The sequence below is a fragment of the Microtus oregoni genome, unplaced genomic scaffold (assembly GCF_018167655.1).
Source record: "Microtus oregoni isolate MIOR12 unplaced genomic scaffold, Mior012 000036F_ref0000092, whole genome shotgun sequence".
In the NCBI taxonomy this organism is placed as follows: Eukaryota; Metazoa; Chordata; class Mammalia; order Rodentia; family Cricetidae; genus Microtus; species Microtus oregoni.
In genome coordinates this window covers 5,150,186-5,177,990 of record NW_024543095.1, presented here as the reverse complement: position 1 = coordinate 5,177,990, position 27,805 = coordinate 5,150,186, and the positions used below count along the sequence as shown (strand labels likewise).

The 27,805-nt window shown below is 34.9% G+C and overlaps 1 protein-coding gene across 4 annotated transcripts in view; it reads left to right on the top strand.

Moving 5' to 3' along the window:
* Memo1 (mediator of cell motility 1) overlaps positions 1 to 25,122 on the top strand; it is an 86,145-nt gene extending 61,023 nt beyond the window's left edge. For 2 of the 4 annotated variants that reach the window (XM_041631067.1, XM_041631069.1), the window contains 4 exons: positions 2,929 to 3,071; positions 8,213 to 8,513; positions 11,912 to 11,988; positions 22,295 to 22,399. In XM_041631067.1, coding sequence (XP_041487001.1) covers positions 2,929 to 3,071; positions 8,213 to 8,513; positions 11,912 to 11,939 — 472 coding nt within the window. In that variant the 3' untranslated portion in view covers positions 11,940 to 11,988; positions 22,295 to 22,399. Of the gene's footprint in view, positions 1 to 1,813; positions 1,860 to 2,928; positions 3,072 to 8,212; positions 8,514 to 11,911; positions 11,989 to 22,294; positions 22,400 to 23,966 lie in introns of those variants that run through there. The other 2 variants (XM_041631068.1, XM_041631070.1) reach the window with 2 other exon arrangements.
* The last annotated feature ends 2,683 nt before the right edge of the window (positions 25,123 to 27,805 follow it).

Here is a 27,805-nt window from a genome sequence, read left to right as displayed (position 1 = left end):
CTGTTCAAATTAGATAATATTTTAAATTAATCTTTTTTTCCCCCTATCCCCTTAGTTTAAGACAAGGTCTTCTTTGTGACCTGGGCTGCTCTTGGTCTTGCCTTGCAATCCTCTTCTGACAGCCTCCTCAGTGCTGGTGCAGTGCCATACCTGGTCTCTTGAGCCCAGTTTTTTTTTTTAATTTTTATTGCTTTATAACTAATACCATTCAAAATTTCCACTTCCTCCCCTCCTCCCATTTCCCTTCTGCTACCTGATTCACCCTTTCCTCCTCCCCCTCCAGTCCTAAGAGAGGGCAGGATACCCTGCCCTGCGGGAAGACCAAGGCCCTCCCTTCTCTATCCAGGCTTAGGAAGGTATGCATCCAAATAGACTAGGAACCCAAAAGCCAGTACATGCAGTAGAGACAAATCCCAGTGCCATTATTATTGGCTTCTCAGTCGGCCCCAATTGTCAGCCACATTAAGAAGTTCCAGTTTGATCCTGTGCTCATTCAGTCCCAGTCCAGCTGGCTTTCGTGAGCTCCCATTAGATCAGGCACACTGGCTTAGTGGATGGACCAACCCCTCGTGGTTCTGACTTCCTTGCTCATCTTCTCCCTCCTTCCGCTCTTCAACTGGACCTTGGGAGTTCAGTCTAGTGCTCTGATGTGGGTCTCTGTCTCTATCTCCATCTGTCGCTGGACGAAGGTTTTATGGTGATATTCAAGATAGTCATCAGTTTGACTACAGGACAAGGCCAGTTCAGGTACCCTCTCCTCCACTGCCCAGGGTCCTAGCTGGGGATATCCCTATGGACACCTGGGACACCTCTAGAGCCAAGCCTCTTGCCAACCCCAAAATGGCTCCCTTAATTGAGATATCTTCTTCCCTGCTCCCATATCCGTCCTTCCTCCATCTCAACCATCCCACTCCCCCAAGCTTTCCCCAACCATCCCCTTCTCCTCTCTCTCTCTCTCTCTCTCTCTCTCTCTCTCTCTCCCTCTCTCTCCCTCTCTCTCTCTCTCCCTCTCTCTCTCTGACCCCCCCCCCCCCCCATGCTCCCAACTTTTGCCTGGCGATCTTGTCTGTTTCCAATTTCTAGGAGGGTCTATGTATGTTTTTCTTTGGGTTCACCTTATTACTTAGCTTTTCTAGGATCGCGAACTATAGGTTCAATGTCCATGCTTTTACATGCTGAGCCATCTTTCCAGTCCTAGTACTTATTTTTCCAAGTCAAATGTTCTTTTATTATAATTCATGCTCATGGAGACAGAGAAAAAGTAAGTTTTGAGAAATGGCAAGCCAATGATCCCAACTCCACCCGTTTCTGTGGAGGACTAGACTTTTTCTTTTTGATGGTGGGTCTGTGGAGAGTAGATTTGTTGTTGTGTCTCAGAGCAAGCCATCTGTAGTTGACACTTTATGACTACATGCGTCATGTGATAACTTATCAAATACCTTTTGTAGGTGTGATCCTTCTAAAGATATGGGCAGTCATTTTAAGTGCCTTAGAGATGGTCTCTAAACTCATCTTTCCTTTGCTCCTTATAATTTGCAAAACAGCTACTTCCCTACCGTATTATAATTATTTGCAATCTCTTTGATGATTTTTGTTATTTATTTTTGGAGGTACTTTTGAGGTTAGACTAATTCATGGCAGTTACCAAATTTTTATTCGATGCCAAAATTCTTTGGATTAATAATTAACCCGATTATAGAGAAAGCCCTTGTTTGCTCTGTGTAGTTACTTAGCAAACTAGTAAGAATCACAGAAAGATGCCCCATGGCAGCTTCCTCTGCCAGCTTCTTTTTTTTTTTTCCTTACACCATAGATGCAGATTCTGCCCAAGGAGCCCCTGCATTGCAGAGGGACTGGAGGTCTGTATGATCTGTTTATTTCGCAATTGACGAGGGTAAGAGGGCTACTATGGGGGAGGTATTTGGGTGCCCTGAAGTAGTGGTATATAGTTTAGTCAACATTTATTTTGAGATTACTTAAAGTTAGTATTAAAAACAAAGCCTTTTTTGAAGTCTGTTTGTCCTGTGTCTGGTTATTAACATTAAAGAGTGGTGGTTATAATGCTGAATTCATAAAGCCCTATTCAAAACAAGTTTAGACAAACAGTTCATGCTTCTAAAACTCTTAACTCTTAGGATAACTGGTATATAAATAATACTGAATATATATATATACACTATCTTATTATAGTAAAATATTTTATAAAATGATGTAAATCACAATTACTTAAATCAGTTATTAATCTGTTTTGTTTCTTTTCCATTAATTTGTCAGTCAGAAGGAACTGAATATACCATCAATGTGTGGGTGGGTGGGTGTGCCTTTGGGGAGTGTACTAGAAATGAATATATCCTTTAATTCTTTTGTTAACGTGGATGTCAGTGAAATTTGAGTTGTGTCGAGGCCGGCATGTATCTGACTGTTAAGGCTAAGTGATGAGAGTGCAATCTACGAATCTCACAGGAGCCAAGTTCAAGTTCTGTAGGTCACACTTGGTTTATAGAATAAGCGTCAAAAATGGTATATGTTTATAGGATCAAATTAAAGTAGATGAGGAAGACTTTAATGCTCTGTGAAAATGGCAGGACTGGGTAGGTGGCTATATCCTTTGTGAGTAGTTGGGGATGATCTGGTGGACTTATTTTTGGACATTTTATACCTAGCAGTACAGTAGCTTCGCTTACAGTAGTATGTGCATTTTGGTAACTTAAATAGATACTTTTAGTATTCTGTACTTGTTTTTAAATCAGCTTCCTTAAAATTTTCTTTTGTAGATTTTTTAGAATTCAACAATAAAATATCTGTTACTATTATCACTGTTAATAAATGTTCCACTTTTTAGTGCCAACACAATTGGAAAAATATTTTTAATTTTAAACAGCTTAAATGACTTGTATTTTTATTTTTATTTTTTCTGTTTTCTTTAAGCCATAAAGATGAGTTTACCATTATTCCTGTACTGGTTGGAGCTCTGAGTGAGTCAAAAGAACAGGAATTCGGAAAACTCTTCAGTAAATATCTAGCGGATCCTAGTAATCTCTTTGTGGTGTCTTCTGATTTCTGCCACTGGGGTAAGTCCTAGATTTTAACATACGGAAGATGCTATGTATTTGTGGTTAAAGGTTTCTTTTCATTCCAAGCTCCGAGTCTCAATTTTTTTATCACTCTTCACAAAGTTTTATTTATAGCAGCCATGTTTAAAAGTGAATAAACAGCCTTTTGGTCATTTAAAAAGGGTCAGGAGAGGAGATAGGTCCATTTCCAAAGGCGACTGGTACAGTTGGATTCACACTGTGAGGGCATCCTTGCTTTTGAACACTTCTGTTAGCGGGAGTTAAAACCTGTTAGCCCCATATTTGTGTACATATGTATGGTGTAGAGTTTTGGAGGTCAGGTTTGGTAGATAGAACAAATTCTTAACAATGTAGATGAGTACTGTGTGCTATACTGGTCCTTCTCTGATTATCCTTTTTTGTAATTAGTCTCTCTTTTTTCTTTTGGTGAATATTTTTTGTCCAAGATTTCAGTCAGTTTTCTCTAATACTAGAACATATGGGCTATCAGCACTGTGATCTTCACTGGTAATTCTTTATAAAATGGTTTCTTAAGTGGGTTTTGTGATTATTGTAAACTAAGAGGGAAGGGGATTTTGCAGTGGCTAGATCGTAAAGAAGTGAGGCATTGTGGATATCCCCTTCCTGGCAACTGATTTTGCATTCTTTAAATGCTATTTGCTCTCATTTACCTTTAACTGTTTCAGAATATTTAAGTTCTATCTCTTTGACTCTTTTCTTCACTATTTTAAGTCATATCTATTTGTTCATACTCTTCCACTTTTATTCTAAGGGAGTGTAAACCCAAACTTTTTAGGATAAAACACTAGGATACCAGACAGCGTCCTCAGTGAGTTATTTAGGGAGCCCTTTGCTTTCTCTTGTGAGAACTGAGTCAGCATTTTATCTGCCTTGCTTGGGTTCTCTCTTGCATTCTTCTCTGAATAGATTTCTTAAGTTGTACTCTCTACTTGACTCTCTTCCATGGTATAAATATTAGAATACGTAAATTATTAGCACTGTTTGCATTGGTTTTCCATGAGTATGGTTTTCCTCCAAGGGCCAGTTTGAGAATACCAGAAGACCGTTTAGATTTTATTGTCACAACTGGGAAGGGATTTGAAGGATGGTGTGAGGCTTTGGAATCAAATGAGTAGAATTCAGGGAAGTTGCTAAACATTTTAGAATACACAGAACAATCCCCAACCTCCACCCAATGAAAGGTCTGGTCCAAAGTGTCTATAGATTGAGGTTAGAAACCCATCCTTAGGTTGTATGGGTAACTGAGCATCCTTCTAAAGACCTTCCCTGGGTTCTTCAGTAACTCATTCAACTGTCTAGTTTGCATTATTCTTTCTGGCAGAAGTAATTTTATATTCATGTAACTATATTATTTAGACTCTAGGGCCCAAGTAGAGGCTTAGAAGGGAATTCCTGACTCAGGAATTAGAAATTTAGTCATAGTTGATCTTAGAAGTAAGGAGTACTGTTAGGAAAAAGAACTGCTTTTCTCAGTGTTGTGAGTTTTTCTCAGGAACATGACATGCTCATGTTTTGTAAATAAAAATTGTGAAGCAAATATTTTTCCTATTTTATTTTTGAAGGCTCTTGTGAATCACTTAATACTGTTCTCTTGATGCTGTTCTCCAGATTGTCTTTCTAGTTGGCAATATAGGCAACCACAAGTAAACTTGCATAAAATATGGGGGTTTTGTTTGTTTTATGACAAGCTTTCATTGTGTTACCCAGGCTAGCCCAAACTTACACACAGTCTTCCTGCATCTGTCTCCTAAGTGCTGAGATTGCAGGTGTGAGCCACCATGCCTGGATAATAGATGTAATATTCCTGCTTTACATATGTGTGGGTCATCATCCTTTTTACTTCACCAATAAAGAATTATTATTTCTTCTTTGAAATAAGGTTTTTCTGTGTAGCCCTGGCTATCCTGGAACTCCTTCTGTAAACCAGGCTGGCCTCAAACTCAGAATCTGCCTGTCTCTGCCTCTTGAGTGCTGGGATTAAAGGAGTGTACCACCACCACCTGGCTAATAAAGAATACTTAATGCAAACATACATTATTCTATAGTTGAGAGAAAAAAAATAATTTTTTTATAGTTAAACAAGATTCTTAGAAAGTTATAGGTTGTTTTCTTCAGTTTCTAAAAACATTAATATTTCATTTGTAATATAGGATTTCCAGGTGATAATTATAAAAAGAAAGGAAAACCCTCAAAAATTTCTAAGGCTGGTAAATGCTAGCAGTGAAGACCATCCAAGCGTGTGTGTTTACATTCAGTGATTATGTGATGGAGCTTTTTCTAGTGCTCCATTTTTAGCTGACACAATCATCACTAAATCTCATTATGTGCTCACTTTACTTACAAAAGGCACAAAGTCTTTCTGGGTAATTTGGCCAGTAGTATGGCAGACAGTGTTAGGTGTGACATGGATAATATTTGGAAATTGACATTACAGGAGGTAGTAATTGCCACTTTGTAAAGCATAACAGTTTGTTTTCCATGCTTATTAAGCTGAATCATTAGCCAACTACAAGTTAAGCCATCGTAGGAATCAAATTTCATATATTTCAAATTTATATTTCGTGTCAACAATTTAGCTCTCTTTGACAGTTGATGTTTCGTTTCTTTTTTCTTTTTCTTTTTCTTTCTTTTTTTTTTTTTTGGTTTTTCGAGACAGGGTTTCTCTGTGGCTTTGGAGCCTGTCCTGGAACTAGCCCTGTAGACCAGGCTGGTCTCGAACTCACAGAGATCCGCCTACCTCTGCCTCCCGAGTGTTGGGATTAAAGGCGTGTGCCACCAGCGCCCGGCCTCGTTTCTTTTTCTTTCTCCTTTTCCCCCTCTTGTAGAATCTTGTCATCCTAGGCTGACCTTGGATTTGCATCCTTCTGCCTCAGTCTCCCTAAATGGGATCAGAGGCACGTACCACTGCACCATGCTTTTTTTTTCCTGCTTGTAAAGATATGGCACATGTTTGTTTGTTTTTTTAACAATATAAAAGCAATCGTAATGGGTGAGTTCTCAGTAACTGCAGAGAAATGATTCAGCTCTTCAGTATATAGATAGATCTTAAGCATATCATTGCTTTAGGCTCTTCATAATTTTAAGTAGCTGGCTTTTGAAGTATAATTACTTATCTTGAGTTTGGTATCCCTCACAAATTACTTAGGTAGCTATACATAGTAGGCCTTTGTTTTTATTGAATTAGGTTACTGGTAGTGCTGTTTTTATTGGTGGGTATTCTCTTTGTTTTTGGTCTAGCTTTTGTGGAAATAGTGAAAACCTTTCTCATAGAGGTGGTTGGGAAGCTGATTGATAAAGTGTAGTCTCCTTGTTATTGGCCAGTATCCCTTTACAAAAATGATTCTTTCTATATACATTTATTTTGCTTTAATAGATAATCATCTTTAAAGAGACACCAGAAAAATAAAAACATAGAGACTAAAATATTTTGGTCTTTTTTTGGAATGAAACAAGACATGGGAAGGTCAAGAAGCTACATTCTGTTATCGTGTTCTTTCGGTCTCCGCAGTGGAGTCCCTAAAATGTAGCTCTGCATTTTAGTCGTCTGTGCTTGTCATCATCTTAGACATAGAAAAATGCATATCAGCACCACAGTATGGGATAATAGTAATAATTTTCACCTTAGCTACTAGCTTTTGATTTTCTTTAATCATACAAAGTTCTATTAATAAGTAATATACTTATCAAGTTCTCTTACTATTTAACATACTTACCAAGTTCTGGATGGTTCTGTGTAGGAGAAAATTGCCTGCACTTCTTTCAGTTATCTAACTAGTCAATCTGACATTCTTCATATATACTATTATTATTATTTGTTTTATGCCTTCACAGAAATTTGTTTCCAAGTTCAGATTAATAGCTTTCATTAATATAATTTTTAGCAAACTATTAACAAATTTCTAAACAAAATTAGACCTAAGAAGTTGAACGTGAAGTACTCTTCTATTAATTTGCCTTTATGGTGGTTTTACAAATCAGTTTTAATAAATTTACTAAGTAAATGTTTATGACACTATTTTGTTAGAATATGAATATAATCTACTGTAGTATCTTCAGCAATTTAAAAATTTCTTAGAATTGTATCACTTTTATTTTTTCTCTAGTTTTGGAGCCTGTCCTGGAACTAGCTCTTGTAGATCAGGCTGGCTTGGAACTCACAGAGATCCGCCTGCCTCTGCCTCCCGAGTGCTGGGATCAAAGGCGTGTGCCACCAACCCTCACAGCATTATATCACCTTTTTTAGCTACTTACTCAAAGTGACCTTACCCAAAGTATTTGTAAGATTTATATTATGTTCAGATTTTCCTGTACTGTTCATTAAGTGATTTGTATATACTCTTTTTCCTGATAAGTTTCTTAGTGCAAGGATAATTCTACTTTCTAAATGCTTTAAGTTGATTTGAATATGTTATCTAATTCCTAAAATGTTATTATCCAAGCCTATACATTAGTCTTCTCAAGTCTTTGTACATCTTTATCACAGGCTTTTGACCTTTTAAGCAGTGTTGGGATAAGACTGATACTTTCTTTCCCATTGTAACAAAATTCAGGGTGAACGGATGACAGCATCTAGTTGTTAGAAAGGATGATCTTATTTGATAGAACATAGATAGTGTTTCCTTTGTGAAGTATTTTATTTGACTGTGATTCTAGGTGTAGGTGTTCCAGGTTTAGGACCTCCTTGTAGAATGACCTGATAATCTCCCTAATGGATTTGTATAAGGGTTCAAATATTTGGAAAATGGCTCACCATTAGCAAAGTGATAAGTAAATGTACTAAGAACAGTTTCTACTAGTCATGTATCTGAAAGAATTTCCTACTGCCTGATATTTTGGGTTTTTTTTTTTTTGATTAACATTATTAGGTCATTGCTTATTTCAGCAGTCTAGTGTATAGCTTAATGTTGAGGTATTTAATTTTTTTCTTTTTGTTTTGAGATACTTAAAACATAGTGTTGGTTGTTGTACCATCCATTGTTGTTTGTCCTCATTAGTTGACTGTTGTGTGTTAAACAGACATCCTTGGAGCTTCCTCTCCACACTCTGTGAATCCACTCATTAATCACCAGTCACCTTTGGAGATGGGAAAATTACTTACCTGTATTTCTTTTTCTCAGAAAGCGTGCTCTGGAATGGATTCACAAATGAGCTACCCTCCTTCCCTCAAAGAGTAAGGTTTCTGCTTTACAGGATTTTTTTTCCTTGGGTTATTTTTTCCTCTCATCTTTTGAATTTGAAAAGAACTGAGGGAAGGCACCTGAAGAAACCACTGACATACTCACTAGGGAGTTCCAGAGCTTGTCCTGCCCCTAGGGCGGTGTCCATGGCTCTTAAAGCTAGAAAGCTCATACTTGACGTTGAAACAGGGGCTCAGAGAATCCATTTTCCCAGTGTACCTTCTGAAAGGATAAGTTTCAGGTAAGTAATTTTCTCTACTATGTGATATGCTTTATTCATACTTAGTTAGAAAAGGGTGTACACTTCCTGTCCTCCAGTTAACAGAGACAGCTGATTGTTCTTAGTCAGCTTCATAATTGCCCTGAAAGTCAGATATAAAAATTTACAGAATAAAATATTTTCTCATGAGATACACGCAGGCAGAATTTATTTAAGATGAACGATTCAAAACTAAAGGTACATTTTTCATTATGCTAATTTGTATTATGCAAATACAATCATTTTCTTTATTAATGAACAAAATCTTGAGAAATTAATTTTTAAATAATAAGTATCTTAATTCAGTTTCCAAACAGCAGTTAGTTGACTTTTGTATTTGTGTGTGTATGCACATGCATATGTATGATTTTGTGTATGCATACATATATACACATCCAGGCTAAGGTAATATGAAGGCAACTATTATTTCAGATTAGATACTGTATCTTTATTAACAAGAATGGGCTGTTCAGATACTTTGAAAATACTTGTACAATTTTAAAAATTATATCAGACATTATGGACTGTTATGAGTAAAATATTCAGGAGCTACATGTACTGAAAATTTAGTTCTTTATTGATAAGAGCTAGTCATCTTTATTTTTTACTTTTATACCACTAAATGTGAGTTAGTTAAAAAAAAGGTAGCAAAATACTAAACATGTGTTCCAGTTGGTTTTTAATGTATACTCTCATTTGCATTAAATTACATAATGATTCCAGTATTTTAAAGTATTTCAAACATCTGTGCCTTTCTTCAGCAATACTTTAAAGTTAGCTGGAATGTTATCTGTGTGATAGAACATCACATAAACATGCGGTCACCCCTCTCTCTTCTCTGGCAGGGCTGTTATTTGAAAACAGTTCCTCACCTGGAAGTGAGCAAGGACTTTGGAGTGGCTGTCACAAAGTACCCAGCAATAGCAGTCTTTCATAGACATAGGGCTACAGATAGTAGCTGAAAGTAACAACAGTTGTCTAAACCTGAAATAGCCCAGATTTCAAAGAGTCGAGGAAGAGTACTTTTATTGCTTTTAGAATATTATTTTTAGAATAGTGGCAAGGAAGCAGAATTTCCTTGTTTGGTGTTCATTTAATTGTCTCAGAAATGATTGGCAATTTTATCAAAAAAACTTTGAAATAGACATGAATATAGTACCAATGAGTTGAATCAGTAGGCTAGGCTGATTGAGATGTAGATTTGGCTTTATGTATTCTTGTTACAAGTGCTCGGCAAGTGTGGAAAATAGGGCCAATTTTGCAGTCTTCATGGCCAGACAGTCCTTATGTGTAATACACATTCTCTAAAGAAAAGAAAAGCAATACCTATCTTTCCAAAAATTTGAAAGAAATACTTGATGTATTTAATATAAAGGTATCGAGGGCTAGCAAGATGACCTTATGAGTAGAAGTGTTTGCCAACAAACCTGAAATCTGAATTTGATCCTTGGGACCCATGAGGCAGATGGTGAGAACAGACATTGCAGGTTGTCATCTGACCTCCACTTGCACATTGCAGCATGTGTGTGCCCTTGGACGTGCACCTACATAAAAATAAATTAAAATATAGAGGCTTTGAGTGTTAGGTGATCATTGTGTCTTTAAGAATCCTTCCAGTTCAGAGACTATAGTACGTCTCAAACCATGGCTGGATGCATGCAGTCAGTCATCATTGTTACGTTCCAAGAAAACAGACTTTAGCTCACAGCCTGTCCAATTCTAGGATACCAGTTATAAGAGAACTTCAACAATAGCTTTGTGGGAAGTGAATAGTTATTATACTGAGTGGCATTAGGAGATAATGTAAACAGTTAAAATATGAAAATTAAAGAATATGTTGTATTTTAGGAAAATAAGCATAAAAAAGGTTAGCATGAACAGATGAAATACTGAGTTATACAATGTTTTTTAAAAAATATACCAAAGAGAGTTTTATAACTTTGCCCTGACTATTATATATACAATACTGTTTTCAATAAGAAGAACAGGAAATTTAAAAATATCATAATAATCCAACCGAATCTGCTTTCTCAGTTGTGAGGCTAGAAGTTGGACTTATTAATAGTTCTAGACATGACACCTAAGGCACAGTTGTGTGTACTCGATATACCATTAGAAATGCATTTTGGCAAAGCTTTAAAAATTAGGAAAATAGGGGCTGGAGAGATGGCTCAGAGGTTAAGAGCACTGATTGTTCTTCCAGAGGTCCTGAGTTCAATTCCCAGCAACCACGTGGTGGCTGACAACTATCTGTAGTGAAATCTGCTGCCCTCTTCTGGCTTGCAGGCACACATGCAGACAGAACACTGTATCCAAAATAAATAAACAAATCTTAAAAAAAATAACTCAAGCCTAATTTTTTAAAAAAAATTATTAAAATATTGATTGAGTGGTTAAGAGCATTGGCTACTCTTCCAAAAGACCCAGCTTTGATTCCCAGCGCCCAGCTGTAACTGCAGTTCCAAAAGATCTGATGCCCTCCTTTGGCCTCTACAAGAATCAGGCATGCATGTTGTAAACAGACACACGTGCAGCAAAACACCCACATACATAAAAATAATTAAAATTTAACAAAGAAACATAAAAATAAATAAGAATGGTACTCTTGAAAGCTATATTAGATGTATCTCAAGTACGTCATAGTTAAATAATCTATAATTTGTTATGGGTATTAATTTTTGAGTTTCATATTATATTAGGAAGCAATTTATTTTTGGAATTTTTGTTTTCTTTTTTAAATTTATTTTTAATCTCTGCATTTAAAGAACAGCTGAACATTGACTATTTTGTGCTTATACTCTTCTTAGCCGGGATTTCATGTCAGTGTAGGACAGTTGACTCTTTTGTGAATTCTGTTCACATTGCATAAGACACATGTATCAATCCTTTTCCTTAAAAATATGATAGCCATAAAAATCACACAACCTTCAAGTATTGCTGACACACATTTGCTTTGTCTGAGAGATCAACAGTGGTAAACTCACTGAGTTCTTACACTGAGATAGGATCCTGGAAGTCAGATTTTCTTGATTCATACTCTTTGTGGGTTTACTATCAATGATAGACTGTTAGAATGTTTAACAATGCTTCTAACTTTAAGCTCTTTTGTTTCCTTATTCTTGTATTGCTGGTGATTTTAAAGTTTCTGCAGTATGAAATAGTTTTTAACATCTTAAAATTCTGGTGATGTGTCATTTCTTTATTGCCTTCCCAAATAAGCCCTTTATCTTTATGTTGAGGGCTTTTGGGAATTGATTCTTGCAGAGGCTTTAGCTGTGCTTTGCCTTTTGTGAGAACTGAAATTATTTGGTAAGCGCTTGCTTTCTTTTTTAGCTTCTAATTTTTCCCTATTTTATTTTGTACATGATATTTGTTTCAAGGTCAAAGGTTCCGTTACAGTTACTATGATGAATCCCAGGGGGAGATTTATAGATCCATTGAACATCTAGATAAAATGGTAAGTCTTTCAGGTGTGGGGTTTTAATGCTCTAAAAATATTTTCTTTCATTCCAGATTAGTGACTCGAGATTTAATATGTTAAAATATACAACGGGCTAACAGTTCTTTCCCTTTTTTGAATTAAAAGTTCAAACTGCAATGTATCCTCAAATGAATAATTTCTCTAAGAACTTTCTTTTACTTCTGTTTGATTAGTGAGAATATTTAACAGCACTCGGATATAGATTTTAATGATATTTTTGGAGATGAATTTGGTTTAAGGGGCAGCAGCATTTAATGCTATTAACTCTGTAAGCTGCAACAGTAGGAAGTGGTGGGGTACATGGCTGTAACTCCTTGATGGCCATCTGAAGTCACTTATTTCGACTCTTTCTGAACTGTTACTGTTCTTTGAAATTTATTAAGTAACTTAGTATTTAATTTTTAGATTTGGTTTCTTAATAGGCCAAACTTATTCTTGAGTGATGCTGAAGATTTTATGAACTACTTGATAAAATATATATAACCTAAAATCATAAATGTCTGATTGCTTGATACTCCAATTTTTCATTTATTACCTTTTTCCTTCTGGAACTAATTTTATTATAGCCTTTTCATTTTATGTTTTTGCTTTGCCGGGTATTAAATTCAGAGTTTTGAGAATATAGTGCAAGTGTTGTCCTGCTAAGCCGCATGCCGAGTCTGGTGACTTAAGTTTGTGATGACAGACTTTAGGCATTTAGCAAACTTAGCTTTTGTCTGCTGTACCGCAGGAACTTTTATAACGACATCATTTTAATGTTTTAAAGTTTTTAAAATTCTAGAAATACTTAGGAATTAATACTATATTCCAGATTTTTCAAAAACCTCCTAAAGTGAATTTGACCTTAGTGAAATTAATAACTTAAAACTGTTGTTTTGGTTTACTTCTATAAAACCTCCTTTAAGTCTTATTGTTATATATTGAATTTTAGTTTCATTTTTCACTTATATTAAATTTGAACTTGAAGTGTTTGTGGTCTTTAGCCTGTGTCTTCTAAGGTTATTAGAGAAAGTACCTTAAGAAAGCTAGATTACTTTTTATGAGTACCAATAATTTGCTTTTCTCCCCTTTTGTCTTTTATTCTTATTTATTTATTTATTTATTTATGCCACTGGGTTTTCCAGTGTTGGATTTTATCTTGTTTTTTATGGGGAATAACTCTTCCCTCTTCCTAAGTGGTCAGACTTGCAGTTTTCTTTTCCTGCTTAATTGTTCAAAGTGTAACCTGGGACCAGGACTCAGAAGTGATTGAAGGATGACAGGGTGTGTGGGATGCATAAGCCTAAGGTGTACATAAGTGAGTAAACTCTATTTCAGACTAGCTCCTCTTTGAGCATTAGCCACACCTGAATGTGTACTATTATTACAGAGATTTTTATTAAATATAATTTTAAAAAGTTACATAAGTAATTTTGGTGTGTATTCCTAAGGAATAGTCATTGTAGCAGGACTGTCCCTCAGTTGCTCTGTGATCTCTAAGGCCCTTTCTGTTCTCTAGCCTCATTTGTCTGTTAACAGTAGACCCTTGTCTAGATATCTGAGTCACTGTTTGAGTCTCTCTGTTTACAAGTCTGTGGTTTGTTTATATCAATTTTATACATTTTGGTAGAATATTATTTGGTCAAAAGTAATTAATTTATTTAAGTAAGGAATCTGCATTTGAATATACTGTACAGGAATAGATATGGCATAGGGTTGCACCTTTCAAAATTGTAATTGTCCATTAGTCATGTGTATTTATTGAGTACTGAAATATGGGTATTGTCACTCACTATCTACTGCCGGTATAAAATATACATTTATTTCACTTAGAATGAAACAAACTAACAAAACCTCCTCAAAAATGATTTATCTTGATTGTTTAATGAAATTAAAACGTAATAGATTGTGTTAAATATTTTGCAATTAATTCCACTTATTTCATTTTATCTTTTAATACAGCCACTAAAATTTTAAAATTATACATATGGCCTATATTATATTTTAATTGTGCATTTCTGGTTTAGAACAGAAAGGTATATCTGGATGGTGGTAAACATTAAATTTTTTTTTTGAGAGGTAGGTCTTACTGTGTAGCTTTTGTCTGACTGGATACTTACTACATACCCCAGATTGGCCTCAAATTCAGAGAATTCCTCTTGTGTGCTTATATTTGGCTGGAGATAAATGTTTAAAAATCATTGCTGTGTGGAGGACAGGTAGAAAGGTGGTCAGAGCCATCGTGTAGAGAGAATGGAGGGCAGGAAGGGGTAGCTAGGTCAAAGAATACACTGACATAAGTGTTGGAGTTCAGAGGACAGCCATTAAGAGTTCTGCTTAGGGGAACTAAGAATGGATGATGAGAGGAAAAAGCTTTTAACTAACAGGGGACAGAATATCAAGTTAGGAACTTTATAAGAGCAGTTTCAGAAGAATTATTCAAGTTAGAAGCTAAATTGGAACAAAGAGGTATCAAATTGACAATAATGTTCTCTGTCAGTTTGACTGTGATAGGAAGGACCAATGTTTGAGTGTTATCTGGCTTGAATAAGCTGATCCATCAAACATAGAGAAGGACGTGGTCTTTCCCCTTATCTTCCTACTCCGTGTACTCTCTTTGGACAATATCCATCCTTTATATGACAATAATACAAAACTGTATCTACATTCATACCAACTTTGTGTTCTAAATCAAGATGGAAGTTGAGATCATTTCAAAATCCCCAGTAGCATTAATCACTAAATCTCAGATTTTTTTGACTCTAAATATTATCACTAGTGTGGTTCCCATTCCACCTGGCTTACTTCTTCATTTCTTCTATTTATTTAGGAATGACTGTCTAGGGGATGGGGTTTGGTAGCTCAGTGGTAGAGTAACACACTTAGCATGCACAGGGTCTAGTATGTGCCTTTGCCCCACAAATATGTATAAGGAAGAATGACTGTGTATGTATGAAATAGAAACTGTTTATTAATGGTATGTATGTAAAGATTTCCTTTTCATTAGAATTATCTTCACTTGTTTATTTAACTATACAGAAGGTAATTTTATAGTCTAAGCTGACCCCAGACTTGCTACCTCCTGGTCTTAGCCTGGTAGGCATCTGCCAGAACACCCTACCTCAACACTAGGCTCAAAGGTGCTTTAAGAGCAAAGGATTTCCAAAGCAAATAGCCTTCCTTGAAGTGAGTAGGTAGGTGTGTGTATGCGTGTGTGCGTGCGTGTGCATGTGTGTAGTGTGTTTATGTTTAACAGTTTGTATTTGATTTTTATGAAACAGTACTTTTAACACCAAAACCAGTAAAAAACACCTTGGTCGAGGATTGTTCTATTATACTTCTTATTTACTAGGTACTAGCTTAGTATTTTCTCTGTAATGTTATAATTTGCAACCTCAACATAGCAACAATTAGAACTTCTGATTTTCTCTCGACATGTCTTTTCTAAGTCACTTGATGGTGGCTTACATTTTCTCAACTGCTATTGTCATTTTCAATCTCAAGTAGCTGAAAATAAAGTCCAAATAGACCCCCTCCCCTCAGCCCCTAAAGATGGCCTTTCTGTGTAGCCCTGGCTATCATGGAACTCTCTGTAGACCAGGCAGGCCTCAAACTCACAGAGATCCACCTACCTCTACCTTCTGAGTGCTTGGACTAAATGCGTGCACTACCACCACCAAGCCCCAAGCAGATTTGTGGGTAGACTATTGGTTGATACTGCCACACTTTTTCCAGCTTTTGTCTTTTGCTCTTTTTGTACTTAACTATTTCACTTACCTAGCTCAAGTCTTTGCTTAGGCTGTGCTTTTTTAAAAAGTGTCCAACTATGTAGCCTTGACTAGCCTTGAACTCACAAAGATCCACCTGCTTCTGCTTTTGTTTTTGTTTCCCCAGTACTGGGATTAAAGGCACATCCATCATGCTTGGCTTCTTATCTATCCTCTTAGTAGGATCTGCTGGCCACCTTGTTTAGTTTTACATTCTGTACTTCACCCTGACAGCATTTGTTCCCTAATTGCCTTAATCTTCTTCACATGTAAGAACTTCACGTGTAAGAACTGCATTTTCCGTCAGTCAAGCACTTATTTTTTTTTCTCTGATGTATCCAAAGGGCCTGAATAGTGATTAGAACATAAAAACTCAAATATTTTTTCAAATGAATGAATGAATATAAAATCTTTCTATATATATAATTAAAAACATGAGCACATTAATATGAAAGTGAAATAAAAGGAAGGCAATTTATAATAAATTGTGTCTTAAATGTTAGTGTTCAGAAACAGCAATGTTAGAAGACACAAGGAAGTAGTTAGATTCTTGTGTATATAAAGTGTCAGTAAGACAGCAGTAAACACAGACTTCCAATTGGCTCTTGCCTTTGTTGCTCAAATTACTGTAAGTCACTGCTGGGTGACTTGATTTTTTTTTTCTCCAATAGGTGAGTAATTCTTAGGAAATACATAGAATAAAAAAAATAAAATAAAACTTAAATAAAAGAAACCATAATATTCCCTCACTTTAGATGATGAGTATTCCTGGGAATTTCATTCTTTATTAAAACTATGGAAAACTTTTCTTGTTGTCATATGAGGTAGAAATGGTACAGGTAATTAGGAGTTCTGTATAAGTTACATGTCAAGTCTTAAGGGCGGGAAACTGTGTATAGAATTGGTAGGACTCCTTAGTCCTGCCGAACCTCAAAATATCTTGGTTTTGGGACAGCCAAAAATATTTGCTTGTGATCTTCCTGTGAAGAGTGTGTCAACTTGCCCAGCTTATTTCCATTATTTATACTTGGTGCTATGAGACTTCCATTTCTCTATTTTGTTGGGTGACTGCCTCTTTGTCTGTCTGTCTATCTATCTATCTCTATCTATCTATCTATCTATCTATCATCTGTGTTGTCATTCACAGTGAAAGTTTATGTGAGGTATAAAGTGTACTGATGTAATTTACATGGTTTTGAAGATCATTCTTGTAGAGAAAGCAGATACTACAAGATCAGGTGTAGCAAACGGGGGGCCAGTTGGCAGTGTTAAGGGAAAAGATAAAAGATGGTGGCAGTGAAGGTGGAAAGAAGTGGATCAAATTAAGATACTTATAAACAAGAGGCAGAGGATCTTTGCTAATAGGCTCTTTACTGGCTGCAGCTCAGAGAGGTGTGAGTTTGGGAAGTCTTACCATACTGGTAGTAAGGCTGCAGCCAGGAAGAGATTGCCCATGGTGGTTTTAAGCAACCCTGTCTTTACACTGCAGTCACTCATGGGAGCCTGAGAGTGGAGCTGCCCATGTCCGCCCCTTCTGTAGCATAGTCTTAGCATCTTCCTCACTGTGACTCTGTCGGTGAATTTGTGCAAACTACCTGATGTGCTGATATAGAACACGGGCAGACTTCTTAGAGCTTTTCCTGTTTAGCTCAGAAAGGAAAGTTGTCTAAATTACGTGAGTGGCTGTATGTCAAGAACCAGTAAGCCCAGGCTGACTTCTAAGTCGGCCCCAGATTTCCTTCCATTAGATGGCAAATTACCAAAACTTACTTGAAACTTTTATTTAAAAAATCATGGGATAGAACTTCAAAATAAATAGAGTATTTGTTATATGTAGAATTTTTAAAAGGCTCGCAAATGTCTGTCTTTATTAGCATATTGCTAGTTTGATTTATGAGCTAATTTTTAGAGTATATGAATAAAAATAGTGGTAAGATCTCAATAAACTCAAATGGCTTTTTGTTTAAGTATGTAAAAATGTTCGTAATTCTGAGTATATTAAAAGTTGAGTATCGATGATCTGAAAATCTAAAGTCTGAAATGTTCCAAAATCCAAAACTCTTGATGCCAACAGGTGAAAAGGGCACACTTGCTCTCATGTGACTGATCACAGTTTTAAAAGTACACTGAAAGTATTATGTAAAGTCACCCAAGGCAATGGGACATAGAAAGTATATGTGAAATATTAATGAATTTTGTGTTTAGGACTTTTGTTCCACTCCCAAAATATTGTATTTACATGAAAATACTCAAAAATCTACCAGAAGCAAATCTGAAACACTTCTGCTGTCAAGTATTGAATAAAGAACGCTCACTCTGTCAGAGCTACGTATCTGTTCAGAATTAATTGCGTTAATCAAGTTTTGCTTTGTTTTTTAATGGAAAAAATTTTTATTATTACGGTTAAAATGTTAGTAAGCTATTTTCAAGTTGCCAAAAACATTTCTGTTCTTTCTGAAAACTGTTCACAGCTGTAACCATGGAATATCTAGAAACTAATTATGAAAAAACAAAAATGTTTATAGGAAAATTATGTCTCATAAATGTTACAGTTGGGAAAACAGCTATGTTGTAGAATATGGACAATTTGAAAGTTTTATGATTTTATTGGCTTTTCTTTTTTGGTAAATAGTCTCTTGTAACTTCAGTGTTTATACTGACAAACAATGTATTTTAAGAAACTAATCTTATAAATTTTGATGTCTTAAAATATTAGCCATATTTACACATATTTTTAATATATAGTATGTGATATCATTTCTACTATGCTAATTTTTTGGAGTATACCATTTTACTATGCTAGTTTAGGGGGTTTCATTACTGATATTGGCAAATTATTTGGCAGGGAGAATCTGAAAATGTCATCACAGCCATCTAGTTTATTAATTTATTAATCACTTTGTTTAGTTTGAATATCAGCAGCTTTCCTTTCTTCCTACTATTTTAAAAGGATAAATTGTTGCAATTTACTAAGTCATGCTTCTTTCTCTTGAATTTATACCATATCTTCTTTATTAGGTTTGGCTGCATTCTCTGTAATTATTAGTACATTGGCTCTTAGCACTGCTACTTTAGAATAGGGTTTGTTTTGTTTTTGGCATAGAATTACTTGTACTGTTAAAATTTTTATCTTGATTTCTCTTCAGGAAACTAGGACATTTCCTTTTCTCTAACATATAGTTATCTTCAAATGAATGGATTATATTTCTGATACTTGATGATGTGCTCATTAATTATGTGGTCATTATTAAAAAGGCATGATTTTTCTTATTTATAAATGCATGTAAAATATATGTTACTCTTTTGTGTTCGATATTTAATAAGATTTTCTTCTTTTGTTTAATGTAGATACATTTTTGTTTACTTTTGTTTTAAAAATGGGAAAGTAGTTATCAGAATTCTGAATTTGCAGCTCTTTCAGTATCTACTGTTCAGTTTCAGATTGACCTTTGGGACTTGGCATCATGGGTTTTTAGCCATTTGTTTGAGAGTCAGCAAAATAATAAATTCAGCACACATACTCCCAAAGTTAGAAACATGTATTCTGCAAATTTCTAGCGGAAATTGCTCAGTTATGATGTATTTCCATACTCTGGAGGGACAGACAGACTTGGTTGAAATAAGTGTTGGTTCATTTCTTTGTATATGGGGTTTATGTAAATAATCAAGTTTTTAAACTGTACAAGCCCTAGAGAGCTATCTGTTGCCTGATCTTTAGACTCACTAATTATATCTTCCAGGGTTGTTAAGAATAGGTAAGCTGTCTAGGCATATTTGGGAAGCATTTTGTTTTTCATTATCTTGGAATTTGGAAAGTAAACATTGAACTGACATTTTTGGAATTTTGGAACAAGTAATTTTACACTTATCATCAAGTATATGTGATGTGTTTGTTAGTATTCTGTACTAGTCAGTGGATGTCCCATTTTATAATTTTATCCTCATGCTTTTATCTATGTACTTTGTGAATTTTCTGGGTTGAAGAGGTTCACTCACGAGAAAAGCTCCTATTCCCTTTATCTTCTCTTTATAAAGACATGCCATTAAACCATCATGCTTGTCACAGGTTTGAATCGAATTAATTCCTATCTAGTAGTAGGCACTTAATACACTTAAAGAATTAAAATTTTAACATATTTTATCTCTTGATTTCCACTTTTTCATTGTGTATTTTCTGGTTTATCTTTATAATTTAACCAGTTTAATCTTCATTTTGAGCTCCTTATTTAGTAGTATCTTCTCTACATTTGTAGTATTTTATCTCTTCACTAAGGGTTTCTTGGCCAGTTACTTATAATTCCTTGCTTTAAATGTAATTCATCTTCTTCTCTTAGAATTCATATCAGTATATAAGTATGATGCTTATTTCAAATGTGCTTGGAAATTTTATTACTAAAATGTTTGTTGAAACTTTTCATCCTAGAGCTTATTAAAAGTGGATTCTGTTTATGGCTTCATTCAGGAGCATTAGATTTCTCATAATGTGTACACCAGTTGTAGTTATGTTGATGTTTGAAGAATCATTAGTGTAATTCTTTTTATACTGTGGTAAAGCCAGTGATTATGGAGACAAAGCCTAGGATTAGAAACTTTTGATGCCATTTTCATGCATAGAAAAGTTATATCTTTGTAGCATGAGGAGCGGGCTTGTTAGGGTTTCTGTCCTGCCCAGTTCCCACAGCTGGTAAACTCCAAAGAAAAATCACACAGAGATTCTACATAAGTTATAAACTGATTGGCCCATTAGCTCAGGCTTCTTATTAACTCTTACAACTTATATTAACCCATTATTCTTATCTATGTTAGTCACATGGCTCGGTACCTTTTTCAGTGGGGCAGGTCACATCCTGCTTCTTCAGTGTCTGGGTAGGACTGCGGGAGAGCTTCCTTCTTCTCAGAATACACCTGTTTTCATTGCCCCACCTCTACTTCCTCTCTGGTTGTCCCACCTATACGTCCTGCCTGGCTACTGGCCAGTCAGTGTTTATTTACAACATAATTGACAGAATACAGAATTGTCCCACACCATATCTTGACTATCCATATTTCTGGAAGAGTTATAATTTCATCTTAGTATTACTACTTACTGGTTTAGAATTGCACTGTTTCTTTGCATCATATTGTATATTTTAGTTTTAATGTTTAATTTTTCTTTAATCTTGTACCAAATGTTATTGTTGACTCAAAAACGTCCCCTGCTTGTCAGAAGAAAACCAAGATAGCATTAAAAACTAGTTTCAGATTGGCTAATTAATATATAAGCAAAGTGATTCTACACTCATATTAAGTCTTATTCTAGAATGGATAATGATTATGGAAGATTTAGGTATTCCGAGAAAGTTTCTTGTACAGTTTCGGTTTTGAAGCTTCCATTATAAAGCTTTACATCACTTATTAATGGCTGCCATTTTCCAGATGACTTTATTTAGAGTCATTTGCCTGGTTATTGTCTGTACTTGTAGACTGTTAAGACTTGACTAGACTTTAGCAATCACATAGAATTGTCAGTTCAGTCCAGTGAAATGACCACTTACATTTTTCTCAAAGACATTAATCTAATATAGCAAATACAAATATAAAAAGGGGTTGATCTAGATAAAATAATGTAATTAGTTAGATTCAATGATTTACTTGCTACTTCAGTAAACAATGAGGCTCTCTTTTAATGGATTAAAAATATGTTATATGGACTGGTGAAATGACTCAGTTGGTAAAGATGCTTGCAACCAAGCCCTGTCCACCTAAGTTCAGTCCCTGGAACCCACTGGTAGAAGAAGAGAACTGATTTCCCCAAATTGTCTCTAACTCATGCCATGGCAAGTGAATGGCTATAGTTTCTTATCTGTGCATGTGTACCTATATAAAAATAAATGCCAAACAAAAATATGTTAATGCTTTTGGAGACTGCAGAATTTAGTATAAACAAGTATTCAGTTCATGGTGGTTTGTTTAGCAGTACTCTAAAATGTCTTAATTATAACCTTCAAAGACACTGCTCTAAAGTAGAGAGAGTGAAAGCTTTCCTTCTTCAAGCTGGCCTATCCCAACCTGTCACTAAGCTCATCACTGGCCATAGGGGTGTTGAAATAACTATGCAAAATGTTTTCTTAGATTGCTGTATTTTATCAGGTACCTGGATAACCATTAACTGTTTAAAATGTTATACAGCTTTAAATCAAACTTACAGCTTTAAACAGCTATAAATAAAATTTAGTTTCAGATTATTTTGTGTGAATTTTCACTGATTTGCTTTTGTAACTGTTCTTTAGAGGAAAATATAGCATTGTAAAGTGTGTTGTGAGGTGAATGTCGACTGGTCAAGGTGACTTATAAGTACCCAGACTTAGAATATAGCCTGGGATTTTTTTCTGCCAATGGTTGACTATTATGAGATTACAGTTTATGAATGATTTTGATATTTTCCAAGGATTGTTTAATATATTTTGACTCTTGTTAACTGAGAAATTTATAAGTAAATTTAAAATATAATTAAGACATAATAAATTTTGTCTTTTATTCCCTTCCCCCTCTTTTAGGGTATGAGTATTATAGAACAATTAGATCCTGTATCTTTTAGCAATTATTTGAAGAAATATCATAATACTATATGTGGAAGACATCCCATCGGGGTGTTATTAAATGTGAGTATACTTAGGAAGTCTCGAACTTTGACATCTGATGCTGTCCTATTTCAAAATATCTAAAATATTACCATTTTGGTACGATAACTTTGTTGGTTTTGTTACATAGTGTCAGTTTCTTCCTGGTAACTTTTAACATAATTATAGGTTTCTACTACTTTGTTTATTTGAATAAATTTACCACTGGAACACAGATCAATAATTTTTGTTAACACAGAGATAGTCATATTTTCTCTTGACTCAGTCAGTGCTGATACACTTTTCATTTTCAGAAGATTGATTTTGGGTTTGTGTGTCTATGCAAACATGTGGATGCATATACACATGAATGTGTTAGACACTGAGAAATTAAATGGATGTTTTTCATTATCTAATAATGTAAAATAGATTGTATATGTCTTTTTCTCTTAAACAATAATGGTAAAACTTAACTTTATTTAAAAGGTGTCAGTAGAAGCCAGGTATAATGAATGGTGCATGCCTTTAATCCTAGCGCTTAGAAGGCAGAGGCAGGAGGATCTCTGTGAGTTTGAGGCCAGCCTGATCTACATAGTGAGTTCCAGAACAGCCAAAGCTACATAGTTGAGACCCTGTCTCAAAATATACAAAACAATCAAAAAGAATTTTAAGAAAGAAGTTTTGGTTTAGTTGGATTTATAAAGCTAAATTACATTTGTTTGCCTCTTAATAAATAAACATGAATTTTCTTAAAGAAAATGTAATGCTCTTTAAGAGGAATAAGAAAATGTTTCAGGAAGATTCAGTGGGCTCATTTGTTTCGGAAGGTGTAGAAGAGGGTTAACCAACAGTTGGAACAAGGCGCTTGATGTTCACATGATTTGATAGTTGTATATTATGGATTTTTATGAAGTTTTTTTTGTTTTGTTAAAGTAGTTTAGATTGGGAGCTGGAGAGATGGCTCAGCGGTTAAGAGCATTACCTGCTCTTCCAGAGGTCCTGAGTTCAATTCCCAGCAACCACATGGTGGCTCACAACCATCTGTAATGAGGTCTGCTGCCCTCTTCAGGCATGCACACAGACAGAACATTGTATACATAATAAATAAAGAAAAAAAATAAAATAGTTTAGATTGATTGAAGGAAAAGCCTTTCAAGGACCTGAATTAATTTCTGGAACTTAGGTTAGAGTTTGCCACACTAATTTTCTAAAGTCTGAATAGAATCAAATAGATTTGTTTTTTGTGTGAAAGAAATTATAAACCAGTACAAAGTTAAAGTAAAAATTATACTTTTATGTCTATGAGTTATATAGACAGATTCGGTCTAAGTCAGATGAATAAAGCCTTTAGTATATTAAGACAGAGGTGGCTAAGATCTAAAGACTAGAGAAAAACATATACCAATTATTAAGAAGCTAGGTTAGAGCATAATCTTTGTGAGGGTGAAATAATGAGATTTTTCTCAATTTAGCATGAGGCAGGAGACATTTAAGAAAGGGTAAAACAATTTGATTTTCAAATGTGCAAAGTCAAGCTTTTTACAAACATTTACAATGTTCATTTTTTTAAAAAAAATGTCTCTCATCAACTTTTTTTCTTTTTTTTTAGGCTATCACAGAACTCCAGAAGAATGGAATGAATATGAGCTTTTCCTTTTTGAATTATGCCCAGTCAAGTCAGTGTAGAAGCTGGCAAGACAGTTCAGTGAGTTATGCAGCTGGAGCACTCACGGTCCACTGAAGCTCCGACCCTCAGGGACACCACCTGCACAGACTCATACTCTGTCCAGGGTCCAGCCTAGCCTTTACCAAGATGTTGGTTCTGGTGTGGGGGGATTCTGAAACCTCAGACTAATAGAACTCTCTTCTCTTCTTTTCTAGTAGGTGTAGTCCTCCTTAATTTCAACTCATTTAAAAAATGCTTTATAGTTTGGGGCAGTGGAAGGAAGGCTGGGATCAAAATATTTTGATTTAAAAAAAAAAGATGACAGTGTAAAGGCCCAATTGGCACAGTTTTTGAAAATGACTTGTAAAGCATTTAGCATATCTGAAATTTGCACTCTTTGCAGACTCATGCACATATATTCCGCTTTCAGAATAGTTTTGCAGATTGTACACAGACAAAAGGGTGGAAGCTTTTTAATAAAAGAAATTGCATTTATAAATGATCTGTATTAGAATATAAGAAATCTCCAGTTATAGACAATGACGACCCATGTTGTACAACAGATACCTTCTATTTTAGTTGCTAATAAAGGGCTACACAACTCAAAATAGTCTGATTTAAACTTATTGCTTTGTGTTATAAATGGAAATTTGATTTTTATTAATTCCATCTCAGAATTTTTGTTGAAATGGCAAACCTCAGCTCCTATGTAAGAGTATTAGAATATATTTTACTTTTATATTTATGTGATTTTTTTAAATCACAGAAATTGTAGTCATACAATTTTAAAGTTAACTTTCAAAATTAATAGTTATTTGCTTTTTTGTGTGTGAAATACCCGTTTTTGTAGTAGAATATAAATTCATGAATGCTTTAAAAACAAATAGATGAAGTCCTTCAAATACTGTGTTTGAGAGTCTGCAAATGAGGAAACATTGAAGAGTGTTATTAGTGTGTTCCAAGTCATTGCAGACTGTACACCACTATGTTTTTTCACCTCTTTAAGCAATTTGACTCTTTTACTTGAATTTTTAGCAAGAAATCATTGACAATAACAGTAACAAGGCCTACTGGACTTGTGATAGTCCTGCAAATTTGTGTTTTTTTGGGGGGGCATGATTTTTGGTGCGGCTCTTCCAACTAAAATAATGGTATGGTGTTGTATTCTTTATCATAGATTTATTCTAGTCATTTTGGCAAAAAAAAAAAAACAAAAACAAACTATAGTTCATTAAGCTATCCTGCATGTTCTCCATTATACCTATTTTAACAGAACAATGGGTGTCTATATCACATTGGAGAGTGTTATATCTTCAGTGTTAATGCCCAAGTAGCACAATTTTTAGATGCCTTGCACCAATTTCCTTTGGAGATTTGCATTTCTTATTTATTAAATATCAATTTTATATACTCAAGAATGAGAGATTCAAAATTACCTACTTACACGTTGGGATTATACTCTTATACATCAACGATTTATTTTCTATTATTTAGATAATCTTTTGAGTATGATAAATATTTATTCTTTGTTTAATACATATTATAAAAATTTCTGAATTGACAATAATGAATTTTTAAAATAATGTTTTCTGAGTATAAAATTTGAAAATACTGAAAAGTCAGAAGAAAGAAAAATTATCTACAATCTCACTACCCAGAGATATACTGTTAAATGTTTTTCTGTATTTACTTTTAGTCCTTGTGTTGTTATGAGTGTGTATGTGTTTGTGTGTGTGCAATAACAGAATTGAGATTATAGTGCTCATACAGTGGCATTATGCCCTGTTTGCCTAAGAACCTACTACCTGTGTCTTTGAAAACTCAGTTTAAAAAATGGCTGCCTAATGTGTTACACTGTTTGAAAATAACCAGTTCTATATTTGAACGTGTTAGACTGTTTCTAATCTTCCACAGTTTTATAATGGGATGGACCTTCTATGTAAAATATGATCTCAATATTAGACCTATTCTCTAGGATAATATCATGATAATGAAATAAGTGGTTTACATAGTAAGAATTTCTTAGGCCCCCTAAAATGTGCCAAATTATGTTTCTAGTTGCACCAAATTATCAGTGTCCCCTCATCTGCATAATTTCTTCTAATTTTTGACAAATTGTTAAGCAAGTAATTGGTTATGTCTTTTTTTTAAAGAGTTCCTTTCTAATTAGTCATTTTTTGTTTTTCTATAAATGTAGAATGGGTTTTGAAAAACATCGTGAGAGACGTCTAGTCTTAGGAGTGCATCATACTGCACATGTTTGTATGTTCGTTTGCTTTGAGACGTGGTTTGCCTGTGTAGACCACACTGACCTGGAACTTTGTGTAGCCCAAGATGTCCTCAAACTCATGTACCAGCCTTGCTTCTCAGCCTCCCTCGTGCTGGGATTGCAGGCATGCAGTGCTGCGCCAGCTTGTTCTGCTCTTTTAAAACTAGACTGTTCCTGCATCAGCTTGTCATTTCTTAGAAGGAACAGGTTTTGTGTTTTTTTTTAATTATCTGTTTTTGGAGTAGAAACAGTTCTAAACTGATTCTGTGTTCAAGTCTAGCTCTGCCCCTGCCCCTAATCAGTGTTCTGAAGTGGTGTCCATTTCCTGCTGGCGCTTCCTTGTCTGTTCATTGTGTAGATGACCTCTTAAGCACCGTCTTATTTCAGAGTGCTGGGTTTTGCAACTTTAGTTTTTAATAGATTTTGGCATGACATGTTAGATAGGTATATGATTGATTTAGATATTTAGATTTTTATTTCAGTTCTGAATATTTTATTTCAGGTTATGAAAGTGAAAACCTTGTTATTTCAGAGAAAGTAGGAATTAATTTATTAAATGGAGGTAACATCTAAATCATTGGACTTAGCCTTCCTATTTTAAGTGCCTTTAAAAGTTTTGTATTTCAAATATAAAATGTGAGATATATAGTTCTGTAATGCAGTTCCTTTGTTAAAAATGTATGAATTATTTTCAGCAACCTTTTATTTACCTTAAATCACACAGAAAAGCGTATTTGTGGAGTCCCCTCTCTCCCACTAGTCAGTCCTTAAGAAATGTTACTCTAGAGATAAGCTAATTGAGCAGGTAAGTAAGTATTCTGCCCTGGAAATAACAAGCCCGTATAAAGAATAAAGAACCAGTGAGAGTCCAATGCCAGTATTTGTGCAGTCCAGTATGGATGTTATTTCTTGAGCTCTAATTAATGGTTATGGCTATAGTTATTGTACTTTGTGCTTTGGAAACATGTAGTTCATCCTCCCCCCTAGACTAGGTGTTGGCAGATGTTTTCTTTGAGAGACCCGATAATCCTTCTGGACTTCATATGCCACACTGGCCTCTGATGTGCCATTGTGATACAAAAGCAGCCATAAACAACATGTAACCAAGCAAAAGTGTGTATGTTTAATAAAAATTTAATTTATACTAAGATGGAATGCTGCAATTGGCCTGCAGACCATAATTTAATATTTCTTATCCTAAATGATATAATTTGTTTGTAGTTTAAAGTCAGCTAATAATCTAGCCATAGTCTGCAGCAGGTGGTTATATGTTTCTGCCATGTTAGCCTTCTTTTAATTTGATGCATTTTCAGTGGCTGGATTTCTTACTGAATGTTCACAAAGGTAAGTGGGAAGTAGGGAAAATTAGGAACTCTTAGAGATTGATGTCAAAGCACCTTGATGTCTTGTATTTGCTGAAATACATTGAGTTTATTTTGCTGCTATAAACTAACCAGGAGTAAAAGTGATGTGCTGTTTGCCTTGCTGTGTAGCCAAGGCTGTCCCCAACCTC